Below are 25427 nucleotides of genomic sequence, written 5' to 3'. Positions count from 1 at the left end.
TTGAAAAGAAGGCAAAGCCTGTGTTAGTAGAGTATTATTCTTGTCCATGTGAGTGATAAACGGTGTACTACCTGTGTTGTCAGGGTGGACTGGGCGTTGTTGGAGGAGCTGCAGGAGTTTGTTCCAGAGATCAAGGAGAGATCAGTCGATCAGATCAAGAAACTGCTGAGATACGACCTACATCGCTTCAAACAGTTTAAACAGCAAGGTACTAGTATGGTGGAGAACACTCATAGTGTTCACGGTTCAAGTGATCAACTGTTTATAAGGATCAAAGAGCTTGAGACCGTATCTTTTCTTTATCAATGCTGGTTACAAAATGTGCTTATAGGAATCCAGTCCTCTTACAGTGGTTATTTTGGGACTACATAAGAACCAATGGAAAGCATTTTAAAACAACTTTAGGCTAACGTGAATCATTTTTAGTTTTTCACTTTACTCATATAATACTTTGCCTCGCAGTAACCCGTCTTCTCTCCGGCTGGCTACCTCCGGCTGGTGCTGCTTGCACATTGAAATCATGACGGGAAAAAGAAAAAAAGTAATTTTCTCTGAATGGGTGACCGTGGCTAACTGGAGAGCGGGGCCACCTTTCAATCAGAGGGTCTGCGATTCGACTATGAGACTCGGCTCTACTAGTCTCATGTCAATGTGTCCTTGAGCAAGACACTTAACCCCAAAATTGCTCCCGTAGCTGCGTCTACGGTGTGTAGATAGATACTGAATTGTAAGTCGGACAAAGAGTCTACGGGAAACTCCCTGTTGACTCCGCCCTCGTCGAGTAAATTGATAATGCCTGGTCATGGAGGAGCCCCGGCAAAAGAGTTCATCGGCATACAGTGATACAATGAAGTAGTTATTAAATTACTTTATATTCATATATGAATGTCAGTTAGATGGTCATGCATGCATGAGCAATAAAGAAATCTATAAACATATAATTATCCATTCAGTGATCAATTTGACAGAATTCTTCTGTACGGCAAAAACTTCAAACTACTGAGATAGAATTTGTAGAGCAAGATACTAATACTGCAAACAACAAGGTGCTGACATAGCAAACACTTAAAACTATGCAGATACCATCTGCAGCACTTCAAATAGTCTAAACAACAAGGGGCATATACGGGAAATACTTCAAACAATTATGTACTAATATAGCAAACACTTCAAACTGCTTAGGCATGACCTGCAGTGCTTCAAATACTTTTAACAACAAGGTACTAATACTACAAAAAGTAAGGTACAAATACAGAAAATATTTCAGACAACAAGTTACTAATTCGGCAAAAACACCAAACATCAAGACAGTAATACTTCACATATGGAAAGTTCACCTGTTCTTCTCCCTCCAGGTGTGTCTCTGCGTTTGGGGCGGTGCTCTCAGCAGGAGAATCACCAAATTAGAGAGAATGTGGCCGACTTCCTGGCTCTGACAGGCATCACCTCGGCCAATCAGCTTCTGTTTCCTCAGAGGTACAAAGAGCAGGAGACGGAGATCAAGAAGCTTAGAGCACAACATCACTTCCTGGAGAGGATCGGTACGTAAACAAACACAAACCTTGTCACCCTGTAAACAAATACAGAAACATCTTCATCGTGATGGTCCTCCTGATACTGCAGTATTGTAGTACTCTAGGTTTTGTGGTACTGTAGTCTTTGTGGTATTGTAGTGTTTGCGGTACTGTAGTCTTTGTGGTACTATAGTCTTTGCGGTACTGTAGTGTTTGCGGTACTGTAGTCTTTGTGGTACTGTAGCGTTTTGGGTACTGTAGTCTTTGTGGTACTATAGTCTTTGTGGTACTGTAGTGTTTGCGGTACTGTAGTCTTTGTGGTACTATAGTCTTTGCGGTACTGTAGTCTTTGTGGTACTGTAGTCTTTGTGGTACTGTAGTGTTTGTGGTACTGTAGTCTTTGTGGTACTGTAGCATTTTGGGTACTGTAGTCTTTGTGGTACTATAGTCTTTGCGGTACTGTAGTGTTTGCGGTACTGTAGTCTTTGCGGTACTGTAGTCTTTGTGGTACTGTAGCGTTTTGGGTACTGTAGTCTTTGTGGTACTGTAGTTTTTGCGATACTGTAGTCTTTGTGGTACTATAGTCTTTGTGGTACTGTAGTCTTTGCGGGGATACACGACTGTCCTGTAAATCAAGGCCCCCCCCCCGTGTTTCTCTCTGCCTGTCTGTCTCTCTCTGCCTGTCTCTCTCTCCCTGCCTGTCTCTCTCTCCCTGCCTGTCTGTCTCTCTGCCTGTCTGTCTCTCCCTGCCTGTCTGTCTCTCCCTGACTGTCTCCCACCGCAAGAGCTAACTCTCTCTCCTCTGTCCTGATTCTCCTGGACTTGTCTGCGGCGTTTGACACTGTGACCAATCAAATCCTCCTCTCCACCCTTGAGGGGATGGGCGTCTCAGGCTCTGCACTCTCCCTGTTTGCATCCTACCTGATGGGTCGATCCTACCAGGTGACCTGGAGGGGGGCCGTGTCGGAACCACGCATGCTGACTACGGGGGTTCCTCAAGGTTCAGTCCTGGGCCCCCTTCTCTTCTCGCTCTACACAACATCTCTGGGTTCTGTTATTCGCTCGCATGACTTCTCCTACCATTGTTATGCTGATGACACCCAGCTGGTCTTGTCATTTCCCCCCGGTGACACCCAAGTGGATGACAACACACCACCTCAAGCTCAACCTGGACAAAACTGAGCTACTGTTCCTCCCGGGGAAGGGTTGCTCGCACCGGGACCTGTCCATCACCATTGATGATACCGTGGTGACGCCAACTCGGACTGCGAGGAACCTGGGTGTGACCCTGGATGACCAACTGTCATTCTCGGCAAACATTTCATCCGTTACACGCTCCTGCAGATTCCTGCTCTACAACATCAGGAGGATTCGTCCTTTCCTGACTGACGAGACGGCGCAGGTTCTCATCCAGGCTCTTGTCATCTCCCGCCTGGACTACTGACACTCTCTACTCGCTGGCCATCAGACCTCTGGAGCTTGTCCAGAAAGCCGCAGCTCGCCTGGTGTTCAATCGCCCCAAGTTCTCCCACACAACTTCCTTTCTCCGTTCTCTACACTGGCTCCCTGTAAGAGCTCATCCAGTTTAAGAGTCTGGTGCTAGAATACAGGGCAGTGAAAGGAACAGCTCCTTCCTATCTCCAGACCACGGTCAAGCCTTACACCCCCGCCCGACCACCTCTCTTTGCTGCCTCGGGGCGATCGGTCGCCCCGTCGCCCGGCGGCCGATCGACCCGGCTGTTTTCTGTCCTGACCCCTCAGTGGTGGAATGAACTTCCCACTGATGTCAGGACAGCAGAGTCGCTGCCCATCTTTCATCAGGCTGAAAACCCACCTCTTCAGGAAGTGCTACCCTGAGCCTTCCACTTAGCACTTATTGTATTCATACTAGCTTGTTGCACTTATTGTATTCGTATTACTTATAGCACTAACTGTTTTTCTTGTTTCTGCTCTGTTTGGAAAAGGAAATGCACTTATGACTTCTGGTGACTAGTAGTTCTTTTGATTACCAATGTTGAATGGACTTTTTGTAAGTCGCTTTGGATAAAAGCATCTGCTTAATGACTGTAATGTAATGTAATGTAATGTCTGTCTCTAACTGCCTGTCTGTCTCTCCCTGACTGTCTGTCTCTCTGCCTGTCTGTCTCTCCCTCCCTGTCTGTCTCTCTCTGCCTGTCCTGTCTGTCTCTCCCTGCCTGTCTGTCTCTCTCTGCCTGTCTGTCTCTCCCTGCCTGTCTGTCTCTAACTGCCTGTCTGTCTCTCCCTAACTGTCTGTCTCTAACTGCCTGTCTGTCTCTCTCTGCCTGTCTGTCTCCACAGCTGAGGGGATTCCTCGTTCGTGTCACCAGGTTTACACAAGAGCCAAGAAGATTTTTGACGACAGGAACTACATGGGAAGGTCAGAGGTTAAATGGAACCTGAACCCGTTTCTGTTCTCAGACAAGAACCCTCTGTATCTATACGTGGGTTCTCCAGCCAGAACGTGGAGACACGGAGGGTTAATGTTCTCTGTGTGTTGATGTTCTACCTGTGGGTGTCCTCACTCAGGTTCTCAGAGGAGGAGGTGCGTTCTCTGATGAAGTTACAGAACCTCCATGGTAACGACTGGAGGAGGATCTCTGAGAAGATGAACCGCAGCGTGTTCTCTATAGAGAAACGCTTCTCCCACATCGGTAAACACCCGACTCCTGAGGTTCTGTTAGAACTCTTCAGACATATTCATTCATGAGTTCACTGCAGCTCTAGCAGGTGGGATGTATTGATCAGTGATCAGCATGGAAAATACAGTTTAGCCCCGCCCACCACAAGTAGTCTTACTAACACTGATCAAATTTTAACGTGCAGAAAACTGTCGAAGAACGTGTTACCTGTGTGTGTGTGTGTGTGTGTGTGTGTGTGTGTGTGTGTGTGTGTGTGTGTGTGTGTGTGTGTGTGTAAAACCTGTGAGTGTGTGTGTTACCTTTGTGTTTTACCTGTGTGTGTGTGTGTGTGTGTGTGTGTGTGTATCCGTCCAGCTTCAGGTCAGGGTTATTGGAGTTCAGATGAGGAGTCCAGATTGAAGCAGGCTCTAAAAGATCACCTTAAGACTCTGGTCCATCAGAATTCTGCCGATCCTGGTCTGACCAGGAACCTGCTGTGTAACAACCTGCCCTGGAAGGAGATCAGTCAGAAGGTCGGGACCAGATCCTGGACCCAGTGTCGGCTCAAGTGGTCAGTACACCTGCTGGGTCTGGTTCTGATACTTCTACTTTACTGTACTGGACCGGTACTCTGGATCACATGAAAACAGACACATAAGGAGGTTCAAGTGCAACACCGAAACATGCAGATACAAATAGTTGTGATGCTACAGTGCTGATATGACACCTGAGTTTCAGGTCCAAGTCTTCAGGTGTTGAAGCTGCTCACGTCTTCAGGTGTCTTTAGGTCTTCAGGTCTTCAGGTCTGATGTTTGTGCTTCAGGTCTTCAGGTCTGATGTTTGTGCTTCAGGTCTTCAGGTCTGATGTTTGTGCTTCAGGTCTTCAGGTCTGATGTTTGTGTTTCAGGTCTTCAGGTCTGATGTATGATGTTTGTGCTTCAGGTTCTCGTTACTGAAGGTTAAACTGGCTTCAGGTGTCAGCACCTTCAACAGAGGACCTGAAGGAGTCGAGGCTAAAATCCAGCTCATCAACACGTAAGATCTTATAACACACATCCTTTCAAAATAAAACTCAACCAACAGCTGCTGTTTCCTGTCCACATGTTTTCTTTTGAAAGACCAACAGGATATAACCCCTAATCAACCCTTGATTATTTTCAATTCAGGTGAAAAATCAGAGATCATGTTTAAATGTTATTAGTTTTAAGTGTATTCATCCCTTAATATCATAATATTTTATAATAAACAAACCATTATCATAACTCTGATGTCAGTGTGAGCAGCAGAACATCAAAGGTTAAGTATCACTTAATGTTTAGCTCATTCAAAAATACAGTTTTTCACTTTTGAAACTTATTTATCGAACAACTTAAATTAATAATTAAGTTAAACAAAGAAAATATTTTCCCAGTTTGTTCTGAATCAACAACAATATCAATAATAATAATAATAATAACAACTATGTTTCAGGCTGTACAACATGCGTGTGGATGACGCAGCAGAAATCGACTGGGACGAGGTCGCTCAGACTATTGGGTGAGGTCAAACGTCAGCTGATGGATCAAGATATAAGAGAGAAAATAAGGAGTTAAACCAGTAACATTAGTAGCAGTAATACTGGTGTTTATGTAGTATTACTATTGTACTAAGTGTGTTCTTGTTTTTCAGAAAAGTGACTCCTGTGTGTGTTCAGAAGAGTTTCCACAGACTGAAAGTGTCCAGAGTTCCCAACTGGACCAGTTTATCCTACGGAGGTCAGTACTGTGATACTTTATCTGTCAGTACTGCGATACTGTATATGTCAGTACTGCAATACTGTATATGTCAGAACTGCGATACTTTATCTGTCAGTACTGTGATACTGTATATGTCAGCGCTGCAATACTTTATCTGTCAGTACTGCGATACTGTATATGTCAGCACTGCGATACTTTATCTGTCAGTACTGCGATACTGTATATGTCAGTACTGCGATACTTTATCTGTCAGTACTGCGATGCTTTATCTGTCAGTACTGCGATACTGTATATGTCAGTACTGCGATACTTTATCTGTCAGTACTGCGATACTTTATATGTCAGTACTGCTATACTTTATCTGTCAGCACTGCGATACTTTATCTGTCAGTACTGCGATACTGTATATGTCAGTACTGCGATACTTTATCTGTCAGTACTGCGATACTGTGTATGTCAGCACTGCGATACTTTATATGTCAGTACTGCGATGCTTTATATGCCAGTACTGCGATACTGTATATGTCAGCACTGCGATACTTTATGTCAGTACTGCGATACTGTATATGTCAGCACTGCGATACTTTATGGCAGTACTGCGATACTGTATATGTCAGCACTGCGATACTTTATCTGACAGTACTGCGATACTGTATATGTCAGCACTGCGATACTTTATCTGTCAGTACTGCGATACTGTATATGTCAGTACTGCGATGCTTTATCTGTCAGTACTGCAATACTGTATATGTCAGCACTGCGATGCTTTATCTGTCAGTACTGCGATACTGTATATGTCAGCACTGCGATACTTTATGTCAGTACTGCGATGCTTTATATGTCAATACTGCGATACTGTATATGTCAGCACTGCGATACTTTATCTGTCAGTACTGCGATACTGTATATGTCAGTACTGCAATGCTTTATCTGTCAGTACTGCAATACTTTATATGTCAGTACTAGGGGTGCTCTATCTTACTATATAATGTACTTCATAAAGTACACAGCTTCCCGTTCATGAACATAAACATTAAAGACGTAAATTGTGACGTCAATTCCTGTTGTAACCTGTGATGTCACTTCCTGTTGTAACCTGTGACATCACTTCCTGTTGTCCAGAGGTCATCGACTTCCTGCAGCTGAAGGTGGCTCCTCTCCTGAAGGAGAAGCTGAGGAGACTCGGCCGACAGAAGAAGCAGGAGGAGACGCAGGAGGAGAGACGCTTCCTTCTGTCCGACGTCATCTCCTCACACGACGAAGAAGAAGACGACGACGACGACGACTTCACCGAGCTGGACAACAGTCAGCTGACAGCCGGCCAATTGGGATGCAGATAGCTGTAGTGACATCACTTCCTGTCAGAGTGGGACTAAAGATTTAATTCTCACAGTTCACCATCAAATATTCATTTGTGTCAAATATATATATATATATATTCCAACTAAGAATATAACGTGTGTCTGTGTGTATATAGTGAAGGACGTCACATTAACTCTGAGCACAGAGATGAACTACAACAACAGACACTGTTATTTTGATTTATTATTGCTGCTTAAAAACAATTAATTCTGTCAGAAAGGACGTATACTTTTTAGTGTTTATTTACAGAGCAGGAAGTGACATCACAGCTGACCAATGGAGACGCATTCTGATTGGATCAGTGGTTGTTTCCAGATTAATAATGTGGCTTTTATTTTTTAAATCCTAATGATTTATTTTCACGCTGTTTCTGATATAGTATGTCTTTAATGTTGGAATAAATGTTTTTTTTGACAAATTGAAGTCTCAATCTACTCTTCATTTACATAGAACTTAAAAAAAAACAATTTATGAGCATAAAAATATGTAAAACTAGAGATGTTTTAATGATCATCTGCAGAATTTAACATCAAAGATAATTCATGTTTTAATTTACAGACAACATTAAAGCCATTGAGTGTCTAAAAAAACAAAACAGGTTTAGATATTTTAAATATTTAATAAGTTAATTTAAAAACTAATCAGAATTTATTTGAAATAATAAATATTTTACACAAACATTCAGATTCATCACATGATGACTTCCATGATCACACATAACTATAGGGACAAAGTCCATCTGAAGAGGAGCATTGTGGGTAGTGGTCATCTGGCCGTGATGGCCTGCAGGTTGCTGGTCCTCTTCATGATGTTTGGAACAAAATGGAGTCCTGAGGCTCTCTCGATGGTTTCTATGGGAACTAGGAAACGCTCCAGAGGAACCTGCTCATCTATTGGTTCGTTGGGTAAAACGTACGACCGAAGCTCCACCCCTTTACCGTCTACCTGCTCCAGGATCAGCACCTGAGGAGGAACAGGAGAACCAATCAGCTCTCTCTCTCTCTCTCTCTCTCTCTCTCTCTCTCTCTCTCTCTCTCTCTCTCTCTCTCTCTCTCTCTCTCTCTCTCTCTCTCTCTCTCCCCCCCCCCCCCCCCCCCCCCCCCTGCGGACAAAGAGCGTGCGTCAACCAGCTGAAGAGCAGACAACAATATCTGCATTTTTTACACTCCCATGTGGTGAAGATGGCAACACTCACTCTCCTGCGAGTAGTAGTCGGAGTAGCTCTCTGGCTCCAGGTCCAAGTACAGACAAGAGCCCAAGTGCCCTCAGTTGTTATATTGACTGCTGTCATTAAAAGAAACACATGAACACCATGTTTCCTTTAAGTGTTGGTGTCGTTGTAACCCTCATCTCATATGACTCTATGACTCTATAACCCTATGACCCTATAACTCTATAACCCTATGACTATAACTCTATAATCCTATGACTATGACTCTATAACCCTATGACTCTATAACCCTGTGACTCTATAACCCTATGACTCTATAACTATATAACTCTATAACCCTATGACTATAACTAACCCTATGACTCTATAACCCTATGACCCTATAACCCTATGACTCTATAACCCTATGATTCTATAACCCTATAACCCTATGACTCTATAACCCTATCTCTATGACTATATAACCCTATAACTCTACAACCCTATAACTATCTCTATGACCCTATAACTCTATAACCCTATCTCTATATCTATGACTATATAACCCTATAACTCTATCTCTGACTCTATAACTCTATCTCTATGACCCTATAACTCTATCTCTATGACTCTATAACCCTATCTCTATGACTCTATAACTTTATAACTCTATAACCCTATCTCTATGACTCTATAACTCTATAACCCTATAACTCTATCTCTATGACCCTGTAAATCTATCTCTATGACTATATAACCCTATAACTCTATAACCCTATAACCCTATAACTCTATCTCTATGACCCTATAACCCTATCTCTATGACTCTATAACCCTATAACTCTATTACTCAATAATCCTATAACCTTTAACTCTATAACCCTATAACTCTATAACTCTATAACCTATAACTCTATAACCCTATAACTCTATAACCCTATAACTCTATAACCTATAACTCTATAACTCTATAACCCTATAACTCTATAACCTATAACTCAGGTATGTGAACTCCTACAACAACAAAAGGAGGCTTTCACAGAGATTATTCAACAAGTAAAGGACTTGCAAGATCTCAAAATGAGAAACAATAAACAATCATCATCATCGTCGTCAGACTCACCTTGAAGAAATGAGTCGGCACGGCGACATGGTTTCGTCCTAAAACTTGATATCTGACGTAGAGTTTCCCATCAGCCTCCTGCCTGAAACACACATACACACACACACACACACACACCTGATGATGTCGTCCTGTAGCCCCTCCCACACCACGGAAGAAGAAGCGGTTACCTGGGCAGGTAGAGTGGTCCGGTGCAGACGTAGACGTTGAGGTAACGTTTGGTGAGAGAGCGACACAGTTTCTCCAGATTGTTCCAGGTGTTCTGGTTCAGGTGAGGGTTCTATGTGTGACATCATCAGATCAGGTAGTGTTGTACACACACACAGACTGACTATGTGTGTGTGTGTGTGTGTGTGTGTGTGTGTGTGTCTCTGTGTGAGTGAGTGTGTGTGAGACTGTGTGTGTGTGTGTGTGAGAACCTGTGGGGCCACGTTGCTCAGGTAGAAAGTGTCTTCCATCGCTTTCTGACTCCACTTGTGATTGGCTGCAGCTGCCAGGTGACCTCTGTCAAAGCCACTCCCCCTAAAGTCTGCGTTGGTCGACCTGTGGAAGATGTGCACGCTGGGGGCGGGGGGTTCTCATTACTTTCACCTGTCTGACATCATGTTTTTACCTGTCTTCCTGTTTATTTCTGTCTCACCTGTCGTCCTCTTTGAAGTTGCAGTACTTCCTGTCTGATGGTCCGCTTAGGGAGGTGGGGTTTAGTTTCTCTATTACCCAGGATGCAGTGCGTGTGCGGGGGTCGTACGAGGTGACGTAGGACTCTCTGGTTTTGACGTTAGCCAATGAGGGAAAGCCGTACTTCATCACGGCTCCTGACCCACCTGGACTCACCTGGTCAACGCACAACAGGTAAACAAGTAGAGATAGAAAGCTTCAGTGTTAATTTGTTCACACTGAATAAAGTTTCATCAAAGCAGACGATCATATATTCAGTTTTTACATAAAATGATTGTCATCAACAATAGAAGACTATACACATGACATCACTTCCTGTTTGTTTAGCTTGTACACACGTGTGTACTTAAATACATAAATCCTGTGTGAATGAATATGTATATCACTTTCTGAAGTTATATAATTATTATTAATATTGTTTACTGTGAACATCACTTCTCACTTGTTGTGTTCCTTTTGAAATCTGAGGAAACTTCAAAAATAAATATAAATATAAAGTTTTTTGAATGATGTCATTGTTTCTCTTTTTTAAACGAACAATCACAGAAACAAACTTTACTTCACTTCTTCATTTGAGCTTCTTTTAAATAGAAACCTCATCTGATATGTTCCACATGTGTTATAACGTATAATATTATATAATACACACACACACACACACACACACACACACACACACACACACACACACACACACACACAGAGAGAGAGAGAGAGAGAGAGAGAGAGAGAGAGAGAGAGAGACACACACACCGTCAGCTCGGAAGCCTGGACTCTCGGTACCGGGACCACCGGGACTCTGCTCAAAAGACCCGGATGACCCGGATAAGGACCGTGTTTCTCCTCCTCCTCAACCCGGCCGCTGACGCTCAGCAGGCGGATCGCTGAGGCTCCGATTCCCGCTCCAACCAACAAGGTCGCTCCGGTCCGAAACCACCGCTTCATTCTGACGGAGGATCAGCTGCTAGGGACGCGCTCTGATGACGTCAGGAGAAGACGTAACCTACTTCCGGTAAACAGAAACCTCTTTCCTTCTCTTTTTTCATAGAATAATGTATTTATTGAAACATGAACTTCTTCTATTTACAAGCTCCAAACTGAGTCTGTAGTAAAAAAGATACTCAGTCCTTGAAAAAATTAAAAATTGTCAAATCAACCAAAAATTTTGCGGACCCCCTGCAGTACCTCCGCAGACCCCCTAGGGGTCGCGGACCCCCTGTTGAAGACCTCTGACTTAGTCTATAGTAAAGACAATACTTAATCTGTAGTTAAAACAATACTTAGTCTGTAGTAAAGACAATACTGAGTCTGTAGTAAAAAATATACTGAGTCTGTAGTAAAAACAATACTTAGTCTGTAGTAAAAATATACCTAGTCTGTAGTGAAAACAGTACTTAGTCTGTAGTAAAGACAATACTTAGTCTGTAGTTAAAACAATACATAGTCCGTAGTAAAAACAACACTTAGTCTGTAGTTAGTCTGTAGTAAAGACAATACTTAGTTTGTAGTTAAAACAATACTTAGTCCGTAGTAAAAAGAATACTTTGTCTGTAGTTAAAACAATACATAGTCCGTAGTGAAAACAACACTTAGTCTGTAGTTAGTCTGTAGTAAAGACAATACTTAGTCTGTAGTAAAGACAATACTTAGTTTGTAGTTAAAACAATACTTAGTCCGTAGTAAAAAGAATACTTTGTCTGTAGTTAAAACAATACATAGTCCGTAGTGAAAACAACACTTAGTCTGTAGTTAGTCTGTAGTAAAGACAATACTTCGTCTGTAGTTAAAACAATACTTAGTCTGTAGTAAAACATATACTGACTCTGTAGTAAAGACAATATTTAGTCTGTAGTTAAAACAATACTTAGTCTGTAGTAAAGACAATACTTAGTCTGTAGTAAAGACAATATTTAGTCTGTTGTAAAAACAATACTTAGTCTGTAGTAAAGGCAATACTGAGTCTGTAGTAAAAACAATACTTAGTCTGTAGTAAAGACAATATTTAGTCTGTTGTAAAAACAATACTTAGTCTGTAGTAAAGGCAATACTGAGTCTGTAGTAAAAACAATACTTAGTTTATAGTAAAAACAATACTGAGTCTGTAGTAAAGACAATATTTAGTCTGTAGTTAAAACAATACTTAGTCTGTAGTAAAGGCAATACTGAGTCTGTAGTAAAAACAATACTTAGTCTGTAGTAAAGACAATACTTAGTCTGTAGTAAAGACAATATTTAGTCTGTTGTAAAAACAATACTTAGTCTGTAGTAAAGGCAATACTGAGTCTGTAGTAAAAACAATACTTAGTCTGTAGTAAGGGCAATACTTAGTCTGTAGTAAAAACAATACTTAGTCTGTAGTAAAGACAATACTTAGTCTGTTGTAAAAACAATACTTAGTCTGTAGTAAAGACAATACTTAGTCTGTAGTAAAGACAATATTTAGTCTGTTGTAAAAACAATACTTAGTCTGTAGTAAAGGCAATACTGAGTCTGTAGTAAAAACAATACTTAGTCTGTAGTAAAGACAATACTTAGTCTGTAATAAAGACAATACTTAGTCTGTTGTAAAAACAATACTTAGTCTGTAGTAAAGACAATACTTAGTCTGTAATAAAGACAATACTTAGTCTGTTGTAAAAACAATACTTAGTCTGTAGTAAAGACAATATTTAGACTGTTGTAAAAACAATACTTAGTCTGTAGTAAAGACAATACTTAGTCTGTTGTAAAAACAATACTTAGTCTGTAGTAAAGACAATATTTAGTCTGTTGTAAAAACAATACTTAGTCTGTAGTAAAGGCAATACTGAGTCTGTAGTAAAAACAATACTTAGTTTATAGTAAAAACAATACTGAGTCTGTAGTAAAGACAATATTTAGTCTGTAGTTAAAACAATACTTAGTCTGTAGTAAAGACAATACTTAGTCTGTAGTAAAAACAATATTTAGTCTGTTGTAAAAACAATACTTAGTCTGTAGTAAAGGCAATACTGAGTCTGTAGTAAAGACAATATTTAGTCTGTTGTAAAAACAATACTTAGTCTGTAGTAAAGGCAATACTGAGTCTGTAGTAAAAACAATACTTAGTCTGTAGTAAGGGCAATACTTAGTCTGTAGTAAAGACAATACTTAGTCTGTAGTAAAGACATTACATTAATTTAGCAGACGCTTTTATCCAAAGCGACTTACAATTCAGTATCTATCTACAGACTGTAGACGCAGCTACGGGAGCAATTTTTGGGGTTAAGCGTCTTGCTCAAGGACGCATTGACATGAGACTAGTAGAGCAGGAGCCGGGGATCGAACCACCGACCCTCTGATTGAAAGGCGGCCCTGCTCTCCACTTAGGTCACAATACAAACACAAAGACAATACTTAGTCTGTAGTAAAGACAATACTGAGTCTGTAGTAAAGACAATACTTAATCTGTTGTAAAAACAATACTTAGTCTGTAGTTAAGACAATAGATGTAAATAAAAAAAAGTTTATTTTTTTTCTTATAAAAAGAACAGCGAAAGAAAAACAATAACACACACGCACACACACACATACACACACACACACTTTAAATATAATCATATATATATACATACATATTAGTATTATCTTTATTATATTGTCATTTATTAGTCCACATAATCCAGCCAAACACAATAGAACATTTTGTGTCCTTGTATAATTGTGTATTCATGTTGGTTTACACACCTTCTGTTTTCAAAAAGTGTTGATGGGAAATGTAGTTCCTCAGTGCATTTTATCAGTACAGTGACCCAGACAGTTGAGTTCTCCTGTTGTTCTTCCTGCATCCACATGCAATGCATCCTGGTACATGTAGGCACAGTTGTATTGAGGCTTAAATGGACTACATTTACCATCAGCACTGATTCATCCACATTAAAGGCTTTGAATGTGAAACGTTCTTCACAGTTTTTTCTTCTTTTCTCATCTCGGTTCTCAAAGTGATGACACATTCATTTAGTCTTTAAATGTTATGACTCAACACGTTACAGGAGATGAAGAAACTTCCTCACAGGTGAATCCAGGGGTACATCCCAAGTCTCTTAATTGCATCCCCGTTTCCCTCACTTGGCTCCTTTCCTTGCATCTTAGTCCCTCCCACCAGGGATGCAAGGAGGAAACCATGCGAGGAGAGAGGAAACAAGGAAATATGTTTTAAGAGATATGAGAGTCCTTTGCTCAGTTGTGTCACATGAAGCGACGTCTGTTTCTGATGACGGCGGCCGCTGATCAGCTGTGATCAGCTGTGATCAGATGTCAGTCGGCTTTAACAGCTGGAGAGACTTTTGAGAATTTTGTGTCTGTTCACATGATCACTGTACTTAATAATAGTTACTAATAACTAATAACACTAATAACTAATAAAGACACAGTAATCATCACTGTAGAGGTGTTTTCTCTCTGTAGTCTGTTTCCTCTTTAACAAACTCTGTTCTGTTTATGAGATCAGGATTGATTTCTACCGGCGGAATGCGTCTGTACATTTTGAAAATCAGATTGTGACGTCATTATTAATTATTATCATTATTAATTGACCCAAAATATGATTATGGTTTCTCTTGAACACTGAATTAATGTATTAGGCTCCATGTTTCAGGTTAAATTTAAATGATAAAACTCATCAAACCCTCTGAATGATCAGCCTCACGTGACTGAATGAAATGATGATCAATGATGTAAAAAGCTCTCTGATTTTAATTGAATTCATAATAAAGGTTATTGAAGGAAATATCAGATCATTGAAAAGACAAATCTTTCTAATAAATGAAGAAAGTTGTTTGTGGTCCTTTTGTTGTTCAGCCTATGAACATATATTTAAACCAGACGGTGAATCAGAAAACATATCAAATACAAACTAGAGTTTAATCTGATCTGTCTTCACTGTGGTATTAAACTCCAGTCAGTCAGTCAGTCAGTCAGTCCGATCAGCTGCAGCGTCCAATCACATAACTGATGAACAATGAGGGGGCGTGTCAGCCGTTGAAACACTTCCTAGAAGACTGTTCTCGTGGTTCCTCACTCATGGCTCCTCAGAGATCCCTCCTCCCTCCTATCTCCTCCATCCTCGCTCCTCAATATGGAGGAGCAGAACAACTTCCGGTTCAAGCGAGGCTTGAGGAGCGAGGAAATGACAATTAAGAGACTTGGGATGTACCCCCGGTGGAATGATGTGTCATTTCACTTCCTGTTCAAACAAACATTTACATCCTCTTCAATATTCATTGCTCTGTGATTTCATCAGTGGGCGTGACCCGGTGTATGTGGGCGTGGTTAACGGAGGTTGTAGGAGATCAGACTTAGGGTCATCAGGTAAAGGTGTGAGGTCGGAGAAGAGGAGCTCCCAGCGTTATTGAGGCAACCGCTCTTCTTCAGACAGACCTTCTTCTCACAGAACGCACCTGCACACACAACATCATCATGACACCTAAGCTGTGACATCATCAGTCCCCGCCCACATTACCAGAACTGTGACATCATGCAGGTGTGTGTTTACCTGTGAAGCTGTCCGGACAGACGCAGCGCTGGAGGTCGACGCAGGTTCCACCGTTCTGACAAATCAAACGCTCCTCATCACACACGTTCACTGAGGGACAACAAGGATTGATTATTAATATTATTGATAACATCAAGATTGGTTCTGACCTCAACCTGAAGCCCCTTGTACCTGTGCAGCTGGCTCCGCCTCCTCTCCAGGTGTATCCAGGCAGACAGGTGTCACAGCGCCTCCCTGTGGCTCCGTCTTTACACTGACAGAGACCAGAGTCAGAGCAGTGAGGAGAAGCACTGCCCCCCCCATCACACTCACAGTCTGAGGACAGACAGAGACATCTTCACCATCATTATTATCACCACCACATCATCGTGTGTATATGTATCTGTGTATATCTGTGTGTGTGTGTGTGTGTGTGTGTGTGTGTGTGTGTGTGTGTGTGTGTGTGTATATGTGTGTGTGTCTGTGTGTGTGCGTGTGTGTGTTACTGACCAACACAGACGTCCTCGTCCTCCAGCGGCAGTGAGGTGTTTCTATAGTATCCGAGGCGACAGTACTGACAGTTCTGTCCTCGTGTGTTGTGTTTACAGCTCACACATGTGACCACGTTGATGAAGTCGATGTAGCTGCAGCGGTTCGAGTGACCATTACACTCGCAGTCTGACAGAGACACAGACACACCTGTCAGAACACCTGGACACAGCGTCATGCATCATGACCTCACGAGTAATATATGACATCATAACTGAAGTGAAGCGTTGCATCATAACGTGTTTCCTCTTTTTCTTTTACCTGCTTCCTCTGTCTTCCACTTACCTTGGAGACGAGTTCCTGGAACTAAATTTGGGATAAAACATGATTTCCTGTTTTGGTTTTTGTTTTTTCTTCTACGTGTGCAACATGGTGTATTTATATATCATCTCAATGAAGCATATAGAAATGATAAACACACCCACCTACTGTACATAACCCCGCCCAAAGCCCCGCCCACATACAGGTGACAGACAGACAGGTGAGAGCAACATGAAGGCTAAGGAGGAGACAGGTGTGTGTTTGTTTGTGTCTTGTGGTTCATCTGTAGTGAGTCTTCTTTCAACTTGAACCTCTTGTGACTTCACTTCATCACAGTGAATTGTAACATTTGTAACATTTGTGTTCGTTAGTATTTTGCTCCGCCCTCTCATGTCACTTCTGGTTGCGAAAAAAACTAGATGGCGACGCCCACAATGCTGTCCACAAAACAGCCGTCCACCAACCAATGGGTGACGGTACAGTGACCAGGTCTTCTTAAATAAGGTCTATGAGAGGAACCCGTTTACGATCACATCTGTTGTCCAGGCCACGGTCAAGCCTTACACCCCCGCCCGACCACTTCTCTCTGCTGCCTCGGGGCGATCGGTTGCCCCGTCGCTCAGAGGTCCCGGCGGCCGATCGACCCGGTCACGGCTGTTTTCTGTCCTGGCCCCACAGTGGTGGAATGAACTTCCCACTGACGTCAGGACAGCGGAGTCGCTGCCCATCTTTCGATGCAGGCTGAAAACCCACCTCTTCAGGAAGTGCTACCCTGAGCCTTCCACTCACCACTTATTGTTTCATACTAGCTTGTTGCACTTATTGTATTGGTATTACTTATAGCACTAACTGTTTCTCTTGTTTCTGTACTTTGGCTCTGAGTTATGCTCTGCTTCATGCTCTTAGATGCTTGTTTAAAGGAAATGTACTTATGACTTCTGGTGACTAGTAGTTCTTTTGATTACCAATGTTGATGCACTTATTGTAAGTCGCTTTGGATAAAAGCGTCTGCTAAATGACTGTAATGTAATGTAATGTAATGTTGTTCGTGGATAAAATAAACAGGAACACAACTTGGTTTATATGGTGGTGTCCATTTAAAGAGGGGAACGGAATCTGTTCCAGACAGGTGAAGGGGGTCAGGACAGGTGAAGGGGGTCAGGTGAAGGGGGACAGGTGAAGGGGGTCAGGCTGTCAGAGGTGGTCTTACCCTGGAAGGTGACGTAGGCAATTTTGGACAGCTGACTGAACTTTGGTCCTCCTGGAATCAGAATCTTCTGGGTCGCTTGGAAACAAAACAATATGTGTAACCATGGTAACGGGCAGATAGCAGTAGAGGTCAGCGGGGGTCAGACCTGCTACTGAACTACTCCAGCGAGGAGCAGCAGGTCTTTGTATTGGAAGTACTGTTACTACTACTGCTACTTGTACTATTAGTACTCCCACATCAGGTCAGCCTCTAATAGCCAGTAAGCGGCTCTTCTACGACTGTTTCTTCATGTTTACCTTTTTTCTCGTAGCCTTTGTCATCTTTCTCCTTGTTTTTTTCTTTTGTTTCCTCTTTGGCCTCAGTGACTGTTTGGGTCAACAGAGAAGGAAACGTTTTAAATGTGTAAGAAATAAGTTTGTTTGCGTACAGTTTGATTTATCAACATGTGAAGCTGCTTTTGCTGCAGCTGCTCTGATAAAAACTCAAGTTTACAGAGTTTATCTGCAGGTTTTCAGTTGCATGTAGAAAATACATCTTCTTCAGCACTGTGTCTCTTTATTGAGGCTCTAGCTTTTCAATTTATTGTTGCCAGTTCTTCATGTGTAACATCCTCCAAGAATAAATGAGCACTTACTTGAGACCTGCTTGATGTCGGTAATCTATCACAGTGAACATCATTTACTGATGTAGAAATCGTTTTGTAGTTGTGCAGCATCCACATATATTTGGACCCAGGACAGGGTCCAACTTACTTTTGGTTTCTGAAGCTCTCAGCCACATATAATGAGGTCACATGACAACTACTAACTCATCTCCAAGACAACGGAGCAAATTCACTCACTTAAGAATCCCACAATATGTGACGTCAAACAACAATGACATGTCACCTTTTTGCAATTTTTGTTATTTTTTTTGTCAAGCTTCTTTTTCTAAGTTCAAGAATGAAGCTCAAAGTAAATTAGAAAGAATGTCCGAATGTGCAGCCAGTGTTCTGAGATATATTGTACACTTTATTCTCCGTACCTTTCTCCTCTTTTGGTTCGCCCATCTCCTCTTGTTCAGAGTTTTTCTTTTCATCCAACTCTGAACCTTCTGCTGGTCCGCCGGCAGCTGAATCCTCTTCGAAAGACTTTCTTTTCTTCAGAGCTGCAGACGAATCTAGTCTTTGATCATCTACTGCTTGAGGAAAATCTGGTATAGAATCTAGACCAGCACTTGTAGTATCTGGTTCAGGGGAATCTCGTACAGTTGATTCCATTCCACCATTTCCTGCTTCCTGTGTATCTAGCCCTGCTGAGACAGAATCCAGTCCAGAATCGACTGAATTTGTTTCAGGAACAACAACAGATTGACGGGAATCATCTGGAACATTCCCAGGATCACCAACAGGCACTGGTCCAGAATCTGGTTCAGGGTCAGCTGAATTTGGATCATCCGGAAAAGGGAAGCTGAAGTCAACAGGGGCCAAATCACCAGCAGGGTCAGATGGATCTAAGGTGGTGGTGCTTGTGTCTATTACAGCATCACCTCCTCCTTCAGAAGGAGGCAACAAGAATTCTTCAGGAGCATCAGGAGGAGGTACAGCCGGAGGAGGTAAATCTGGAGGAGGTACATCTGGAGAACGTTCATCAGGGGGAGATACATCAGGAGGAGGAGGAACATCCGGAGGAAGTTCATCAGGGGAAGGTACATCAGGAGGAGGTACTTCCAGAGGAGGTACATCTGGAGAACGTTCATCAGGGGGAGGTACATCTGAAGGAGGTACATCTGGCGAACGTTCATCAGGGGGAGGTACATCCGGAGGAGGTGCCTCTGGAGAACGTTCATCAGGTGGAGGTACATCAGGAGGAGGTACATCTGGAGGACGTTCATCAGGAGGAGGTACATCTGAAGGAGGTACATCTGGAGAACGTTCATCAGGGGGAGGTACATCTGGGGGAGGTACATCAGGGGAAGGTACATCAGGGGAAGGTACATCAGGGGGAGGTAAATCTATCTGGATATCTGGAGTCCTAGAGGAGGGAGCATCCAGAGGAACATCTGAAGGAGGTACATTAGGAGAAGGTACATCTGCAGGAGGCAGATCTGGAGAGGGTACATTGGGAAGAGGTACATCTGGAGGAGATACATTAAATGGTGATTCCTCAGGTGGAGGGACATTGGGAGGTGGTACTTCCGGTGGTACATCAATAATAGGTAATTCAAGAGGTGGTACATCAGGAGGAGGTAAATCAAGAGGTGGTACATCAGGAGGACGTAAATCAAGAGGTGATACATCAGGAGGAGGTATATTGATCAGAGGGTCTAGAGGAACATCAGGAAAAGTTGTGTTAGCTCCTGTTGCGGGTGGAGCATCTCCAGCCTGATTGGTTGGGTCTGACCCAATGGATGCAGTATCTCCAGATGAAGCCCTGTCACCGGCTGGGGTTATTTCTGAGATGGTTGTTGTTGGTGGTGTTCCAGTTGATGTTGTAGACCCATCAGCAGGTAAGGTAGTATTGGTGATCAAGTTCATAGTACCAATCCCAGAGAGGGTGGAGTCTTTGTTGTCTGGTGAGGAGGTGGAGTCAGAAGGTGTAGTCACTGGGTCAGAAATAGACACCTCAGAGTCAGTACTGCGGCCTGGGATAGTGGGGCTGTTAGTACTGGTGGAACTGGAGGTGCTAATAGTGGTACTGGAAGTGGTGGTGTCTGGTACTGTGGGAGTTGGTTTGTCTCCAATCTCCAGAGCTGGACTGCTGGATGAAGATGTGTCCGCTGTAGGTTCTGTTGTACTGCTAAAGTCTGGAAACGCATCTGTAGTACTAACAGTACTACTGACAGTGGTAAAAACTGTAGTACCAGTGTCAACTGTTGTAGTAGTATAATCTACACTAGCTTTAAGAAAGTCACCAGTATCACTTGTACTAATGAAGAAAGTTTTAGAACTTGTATCAGTCATGATACTATTGATAGTAAGATCATTGTCAGTGTCAAATACATCACTAGTAGTACTTGTTTCTGCAGTAGTAAAACTTAATGTGTCAGTGGTAGTAGAAGTACTGGCTGTATTTGTGACAGTAGGAAGACTCACTGTGCTTGTAGACTCTGCATCAAAAGTCAACATGTATATAAAAATAGTTGTGGATCTGTCTGTTGTTGTGAGGTCAATAGTAGAGGTAGTAGTGTCAATAGTGTTAGAAGTAGTAGTACTGTCAATAGGGGTGGTATATTCAGTTAAAGTAGTAGTAGTACTGTCAGTAGGGGTGGTATATTCAGTTATAGTAGGAGTAGTAGTGCTGTCAATAGGGGTGATATATTCAGTAATAGTAGTAGTAGTACTGTCAATAGGGGTGATGTATTCAGTTATAGTAGTACTGTCAGTAGGGGTGGTGTATTCAGTTATAGTAGTAGTAGTAGTAGTACTGTCAATAGGGGTGGTATATTCAGTAATAGTAGTAGTAGTAATGTCAATAGGGGTGGTATATTCAGTAATTTTAGTAGTAGTAGTACTGTCAACAGGGGTGTTATTTTCAGTTATAGTAGCAGTCATAGTAGTACTGTCAGTAGGGGTAGTATATTCAGTTATAGTAGTAGTAGTACTGTCAGAAAGGGTGGTATATTCAGTTATAGTAGCTGAAGTAATAGTACTGTCAATAGGGGGAGTATATTCAGTTATAGTACTAGTAGTAGTACTGTCAGTAGGGGTGGTATATTCAGTTATAGTTGTAGTAGTTGTACCGTCAATAGGGGTGGTATATTCAGTTATAGTAGTAGTAATAGTACTGTCAGTAGGGGTAGCATATTCAGTTATAGTACTAGTAGTAGTACTGTCAGTAGGAGTGGTATATTCAGGTATAGTAGTAGTAGTTGTACCGTCAGTAGGGGTGGTATATTCAGTTATAGTAGTAGTAGTAGTAGTACTGTCAGTAGGGGTAGTATATTCAGTTATAGTAATAGTAGTAGTACTGTCAGTAGGGGTAGTATATTCAGTTATAGTAGCTGTAGTAGTAGTACTCTCAGTAGGGGTAGTACTATCACGTACCGTAGCGTCAGTCGTAGTAGTGTCAGGAGTTATAATACTGTCAGTAGTAGTGGTAGTAGTACTTGTAGTAGTAGCTGTAGTAGTGTCAGTCACTCCATCTGATGGGGTAGAAGGTCTATCAGATGTTGCTGAGTTAGAATCCGCTGTCAGAGAAGAAGAGTTATGTCTCTTTAGTGAATCTCAGCTTTCTACTTGTTCAACTCTTTGCAGAACATGAAATATTGCAAAATGTTCAGTTTACTAGAATGTGAATAGGAGGAATCCCAGAAACCCGACTCAGACCACGAGGCCAGCAGTAGACTTCAAAATAGATCACGTGTCATCAGACTGTTAAGGTTTCTGTCAGCTTCAAACAATGTTATCTTATCGGGTTGTAGAGCCAACAGGAAGAGCATCACTGTTGGGCCTTTTGTTATTTATGAGTTAGAATAGTGACTTCATTCTATATTTTTCATATCTAAAAATCATAATCAGGCTCAGGTTAAAGTTGTCCTCTGGTGTTTTCTCCTGAACCACAGTGAAGCTCACTGTGGAGTTTGAAGTTGTTTGTGTGAGCCGTTCAAACATAATGATAAATAATAATGAATATTTAAACACAGACTAACCCACCGAGCCTTAAACACTTTATTTTGGAGTCTACTGAGGCGTCACTTCACCAAATCAGAGCCAATCAGTGAAACACATTCCACTCAGTCTGTAACGAGAATATCAACTTATCATATATACTGTATATAAGATATATATAAGTAGATAAGATATATATATAAGTATATATCTAAGTATATATATATATATATCTATCTATCTATATATCTAAGATGTTTCTCCCAGAATGCACCATTTAACTGATCACTTATGTGACCAATCAGAGCGAGGGATTTCAGTTCCACCTGATGTACATTGAAACTCACCTGGTAAAAAGCTGAAATCATATTTAGTAATATTATATATGATTTCATATCAAAACTCTTTCTCATATTTAATTTACTGTGTTGTTGTATTTTAGTATTTTGTTAATACTTAATTGTTGTACATGATGATGCAACACTGACCACGTTAGTGAAGGAGGAGGTGGGGATGAAATGGAACGTGACAAACAGGTGAACAGGTGAACAGGTAAACAGGTGAACAGTACTTACTGGCTGCTGTTTCTGCTGCCTCACCTGAAAAAGACACTACATGTTACTGTTTTATTCTGTCTGACATCCACCATCTGATCTCTGAGTAAATGTGGTGTGTTCAGTACGTACAAGTGTGTGTGTGTGTGTGTGTGTGTGTGTGTGTGTGTGTGTGTGTGTGTGTGTGTGTGTGTGTGTGTGTGTGTGTGTGTGTGTGTGTGTGTGTGTGCGTGTGTGCTATCTGACAGGTACAGGTGTTGGCAGTGTGTGTGTGTGTGTGTGTGTGTGTGTGTGTGTGTGTGTGTGTCTGTGTGTGTGTGTGTGTTCTGGTACTTACAGGTGTTGGCAGTGCCTTTGAGCAGTGGCAGGTATGATCCTGGTCTCCAGCTGCGGGATTTGAACCCTGGTTCACAAAGCTGACAGTCTTGTCCACTCGTGTTGTGGTCACAGTCACACTGCAGCGTCGTATCACGTAACAAACACTGAGACGCATGCAGGTTACACTTACACCTGCAGGAAACACACAAAGACACACCAGGTGTTCTCAGGTGTTCTCAGGTGTTCTCAGGTGCAGCTGGTTGCTAGTCTGTACATACCTTGCAGGTACATCGATGTTAGAAATAGCGTAGAAGTATTTGAGCAGGTTGTCTCTCTGGACGTAGGTCCCTCCCAGAGCCGGGCGGAGGAGTCTCAGTCGGAGGTTGGTGAAGCTGAAGAAGTCTCTCAGACCCTTTGTGGTCTCCATCCGGGTGTACAGGGCATCCATGTTGATCAGCTTTGGACCTGCAAACACCCCGAACCGAGCTCGCACCTCGAAAACCATCATCTTCTCCTCCTGTTGGTGGAACCATGACAGCCAGCTGACATGTTTGTCTTCCATTGATGCTGCTTATTGATCAATCTCTATTCTCAGTGACTCAGATCATTTAAATAACATTCTATAAACTCATTAGTGTTATCTGGTTCCCAGTATAACCCGTGTCAGGACCAGTTACCCACCTTGGCTCCGACCCAGCGGGAGTACTGCTCGGTACAGATGACCCGGGTTAAGTTACTCGGTGCTAAGTCTGAGACCCGTTTAGGAACCATACCGAACACCTCTAGACAGTCGTCAGCATAGAACTGATATGGCTGCCAAGTGACACCTGGAACACAAACACAGGTTATTATGGTTCATATTACCAGTTAATATGGTACTACCCCCCCCCCCCCCCCACACACACACACACACACACACACACACACACACACACATGCTGGTACCAGCTGGTGTTCGTTGGACACCCCCTGAGGACCAATCACCTTTGTCCATAGACTTCTCCAGCACCATGCCGGTCGGTCTGCCGTACTCAAAGGTGACGACGATGTCGTCCACAACCTCCAGGCTCTTGTTCCAGGACAGAGTGATGTTGGCCAATAGGGGCTCAGGATACCGTGACCATGTGACCGTCTGCCAGTAGGTGATCAACCCCCCCCTCTCCCTGTCTCCCATCAGCTGAGGAGGGTGAGACAGGTCGGGGCTGGAGGCGTCACACTCATCGCTGCACAGGTACGGGTTCTCCTGCAGAACAAGAACACACAGAGAACCCAGAGTTCAAATACTGAGGAGATGTTTTCCTCTTATTAAATGTTCTCATGTTGTCAGTGAGATGTTCAAGTTGATGTAATTTGATACAGAAAAGGCAGTTTGAGGTTGTAATTTTAAATGAGTAGTATGTGGTACTACGTGGTACCATGTGGTGCTATGTGGTACAATACGGTACTACGTGGTACTACGTGGTACTACGTGGTATATAATTTATGTATATTAGGGGTGTAACGATACACATATTCGTATTGAACTGTTCGGTACGGGGCTCACGGTTCGGTACGCATTACGAACCGAACAATATGTTTGAATAATACTTTTGCATTTGAAAAATAAAATATAGCTGAAATTGGTGGAGCCACTGCGCTCAAACATGGCAACCCACCCGACGTAACACAATGTCCTTCCCTGATTGCTCACGCTCCTGTCACGTGACCCTTTCCTGGATGTTCACAAACAACAACAGTCTTGACTACCGATCGACTACCGGGTTAATTCAACATGAACAACTGATGATGGGTGTTGTTGACCTTGTTGTCTTTACTAGCAGCTGTTGTTCAGTTAAAGTCTGCATTTCTGAGGAGGAAGCAGCTGTTATTGGAGCGATTAGTGAGCGGCGTGTCCAGCGGAGCCCTACGGAGCGGACGTCTGAAGTCACGGTTAGCGGCTTTAGGGAGGACGGACACAAAACGGAGGACTTTCCTTTTCTTATTATTGTTTATTTCGTTCTGTACAACAAGTTAACACATAAACTATAAAAGAACAAAACATGAAATGCTCTCCATGACAGAGACTTCAGCCTCCAGCAGAGCTACGAGTGAGAAGAGAAACAATGACACAGAGGAAACGAGAGAGAGACGAGTGATGCCCTCATTTATCTCTCCTGAGAGGATTTGGCATTTCTGCTTCTTTGCTGTATTGATAAAATACCGAAACGTACCAAACCGTGGCACCACTGTATCGTATTGAACCAAGCCGAAAATT

General features: G+C 42.4%; 3 protein-coding genes across 3 annotated transcripts; 1 reads left to right on the top strand and 2 right to left on the bottom strand.

Moving 5' to 3' along the window:
• Positions 1-83: 83 nt before the first annotated feature.
• LOC137888886 (transcription termination factor 1-like) lies at positions 84-7670 on the top strand (the record flags this gene model as incomplete). The annotated part of the gene is made up of 9 exons (XM_068732394.1): positions 84-208; positions 1356-1541; positions 3834-3912; positions 4062-4186; positions 4529-4724; positions 5096-5188; positions 5624-5689; positions 5822-5907; positions 7012-7670. Coding segments are annotated over 9 exons (1174 nt in total), but the record flags the coding sequence as incomplete, so codon positions are not given.
• Positions 7664-11162, bottom strand: LOC137888888 (endonuclease G, mitochondrial-like). Its single transcript, XM_068732395.1, has 6 exons — positions 10956-11162; positions 10165-10358; positions 9944-10085; positions 9695-9804; positions 9525-9606; positions 7664-8214 (listed from the first exon to the last, which is right to left on the bottom strand). The coding sequence occupies exons 1-6, from the start codon at positions 11145-11147 to the stop codon at positions 8017-8019; spliced, it is 918 nt and encodes a 305-aa protein (XP_068588496.1). The 5' UTR covers positions 11148-11162; the 3' UTR covers positions 7664-8016.
• Positions 11163-15432: 4270 nt separating this feature from the next.
• On the bottom strand, positions 15433-24416 carry LOC137888889 (netrin-G2-like; the record flags this gene model as incomplete). The annotated part of the gene is made up of 8 exons (XM_068732396.1): positions 15433-15619; positions 15715-15804; positions 15886-16029; positions 16204-16404; positions 23193-23365; positions 23452-23690; positions 23855-24000; positions 24158-24416. Coding segments are annotated over 8 exons (1380 nt in total), but the record flags the coding sequence as incomplete, so codon positions are not given.
• Positions 24417-25427: the final 1011 nt, after the last annotated feature.

Source organism: Cebidichthys violaceus, unplaced genomic scaffold (assembly GCF_023349555.1).
Source record: "Cebidichthys violaceus isolate CVI_PGR_0920_01 unplaced genomic scaffold, fCebVio1.0.p SCAF_585, whole genome shotgun sequence".
Classification (NCBI taxonomy): domain Eukaryota; kingdom Metazoa; phylum Chordata; class Actinopteri; order Perciformes; family Stichaeidae; genus Cebidichthys; species Cebidichthys violaceus.
The sequence above is the reverse complement of the archived record's forward strand: the minus strand, read 5'-3'. Positions and strand labels throughout refer to the sequence as shown.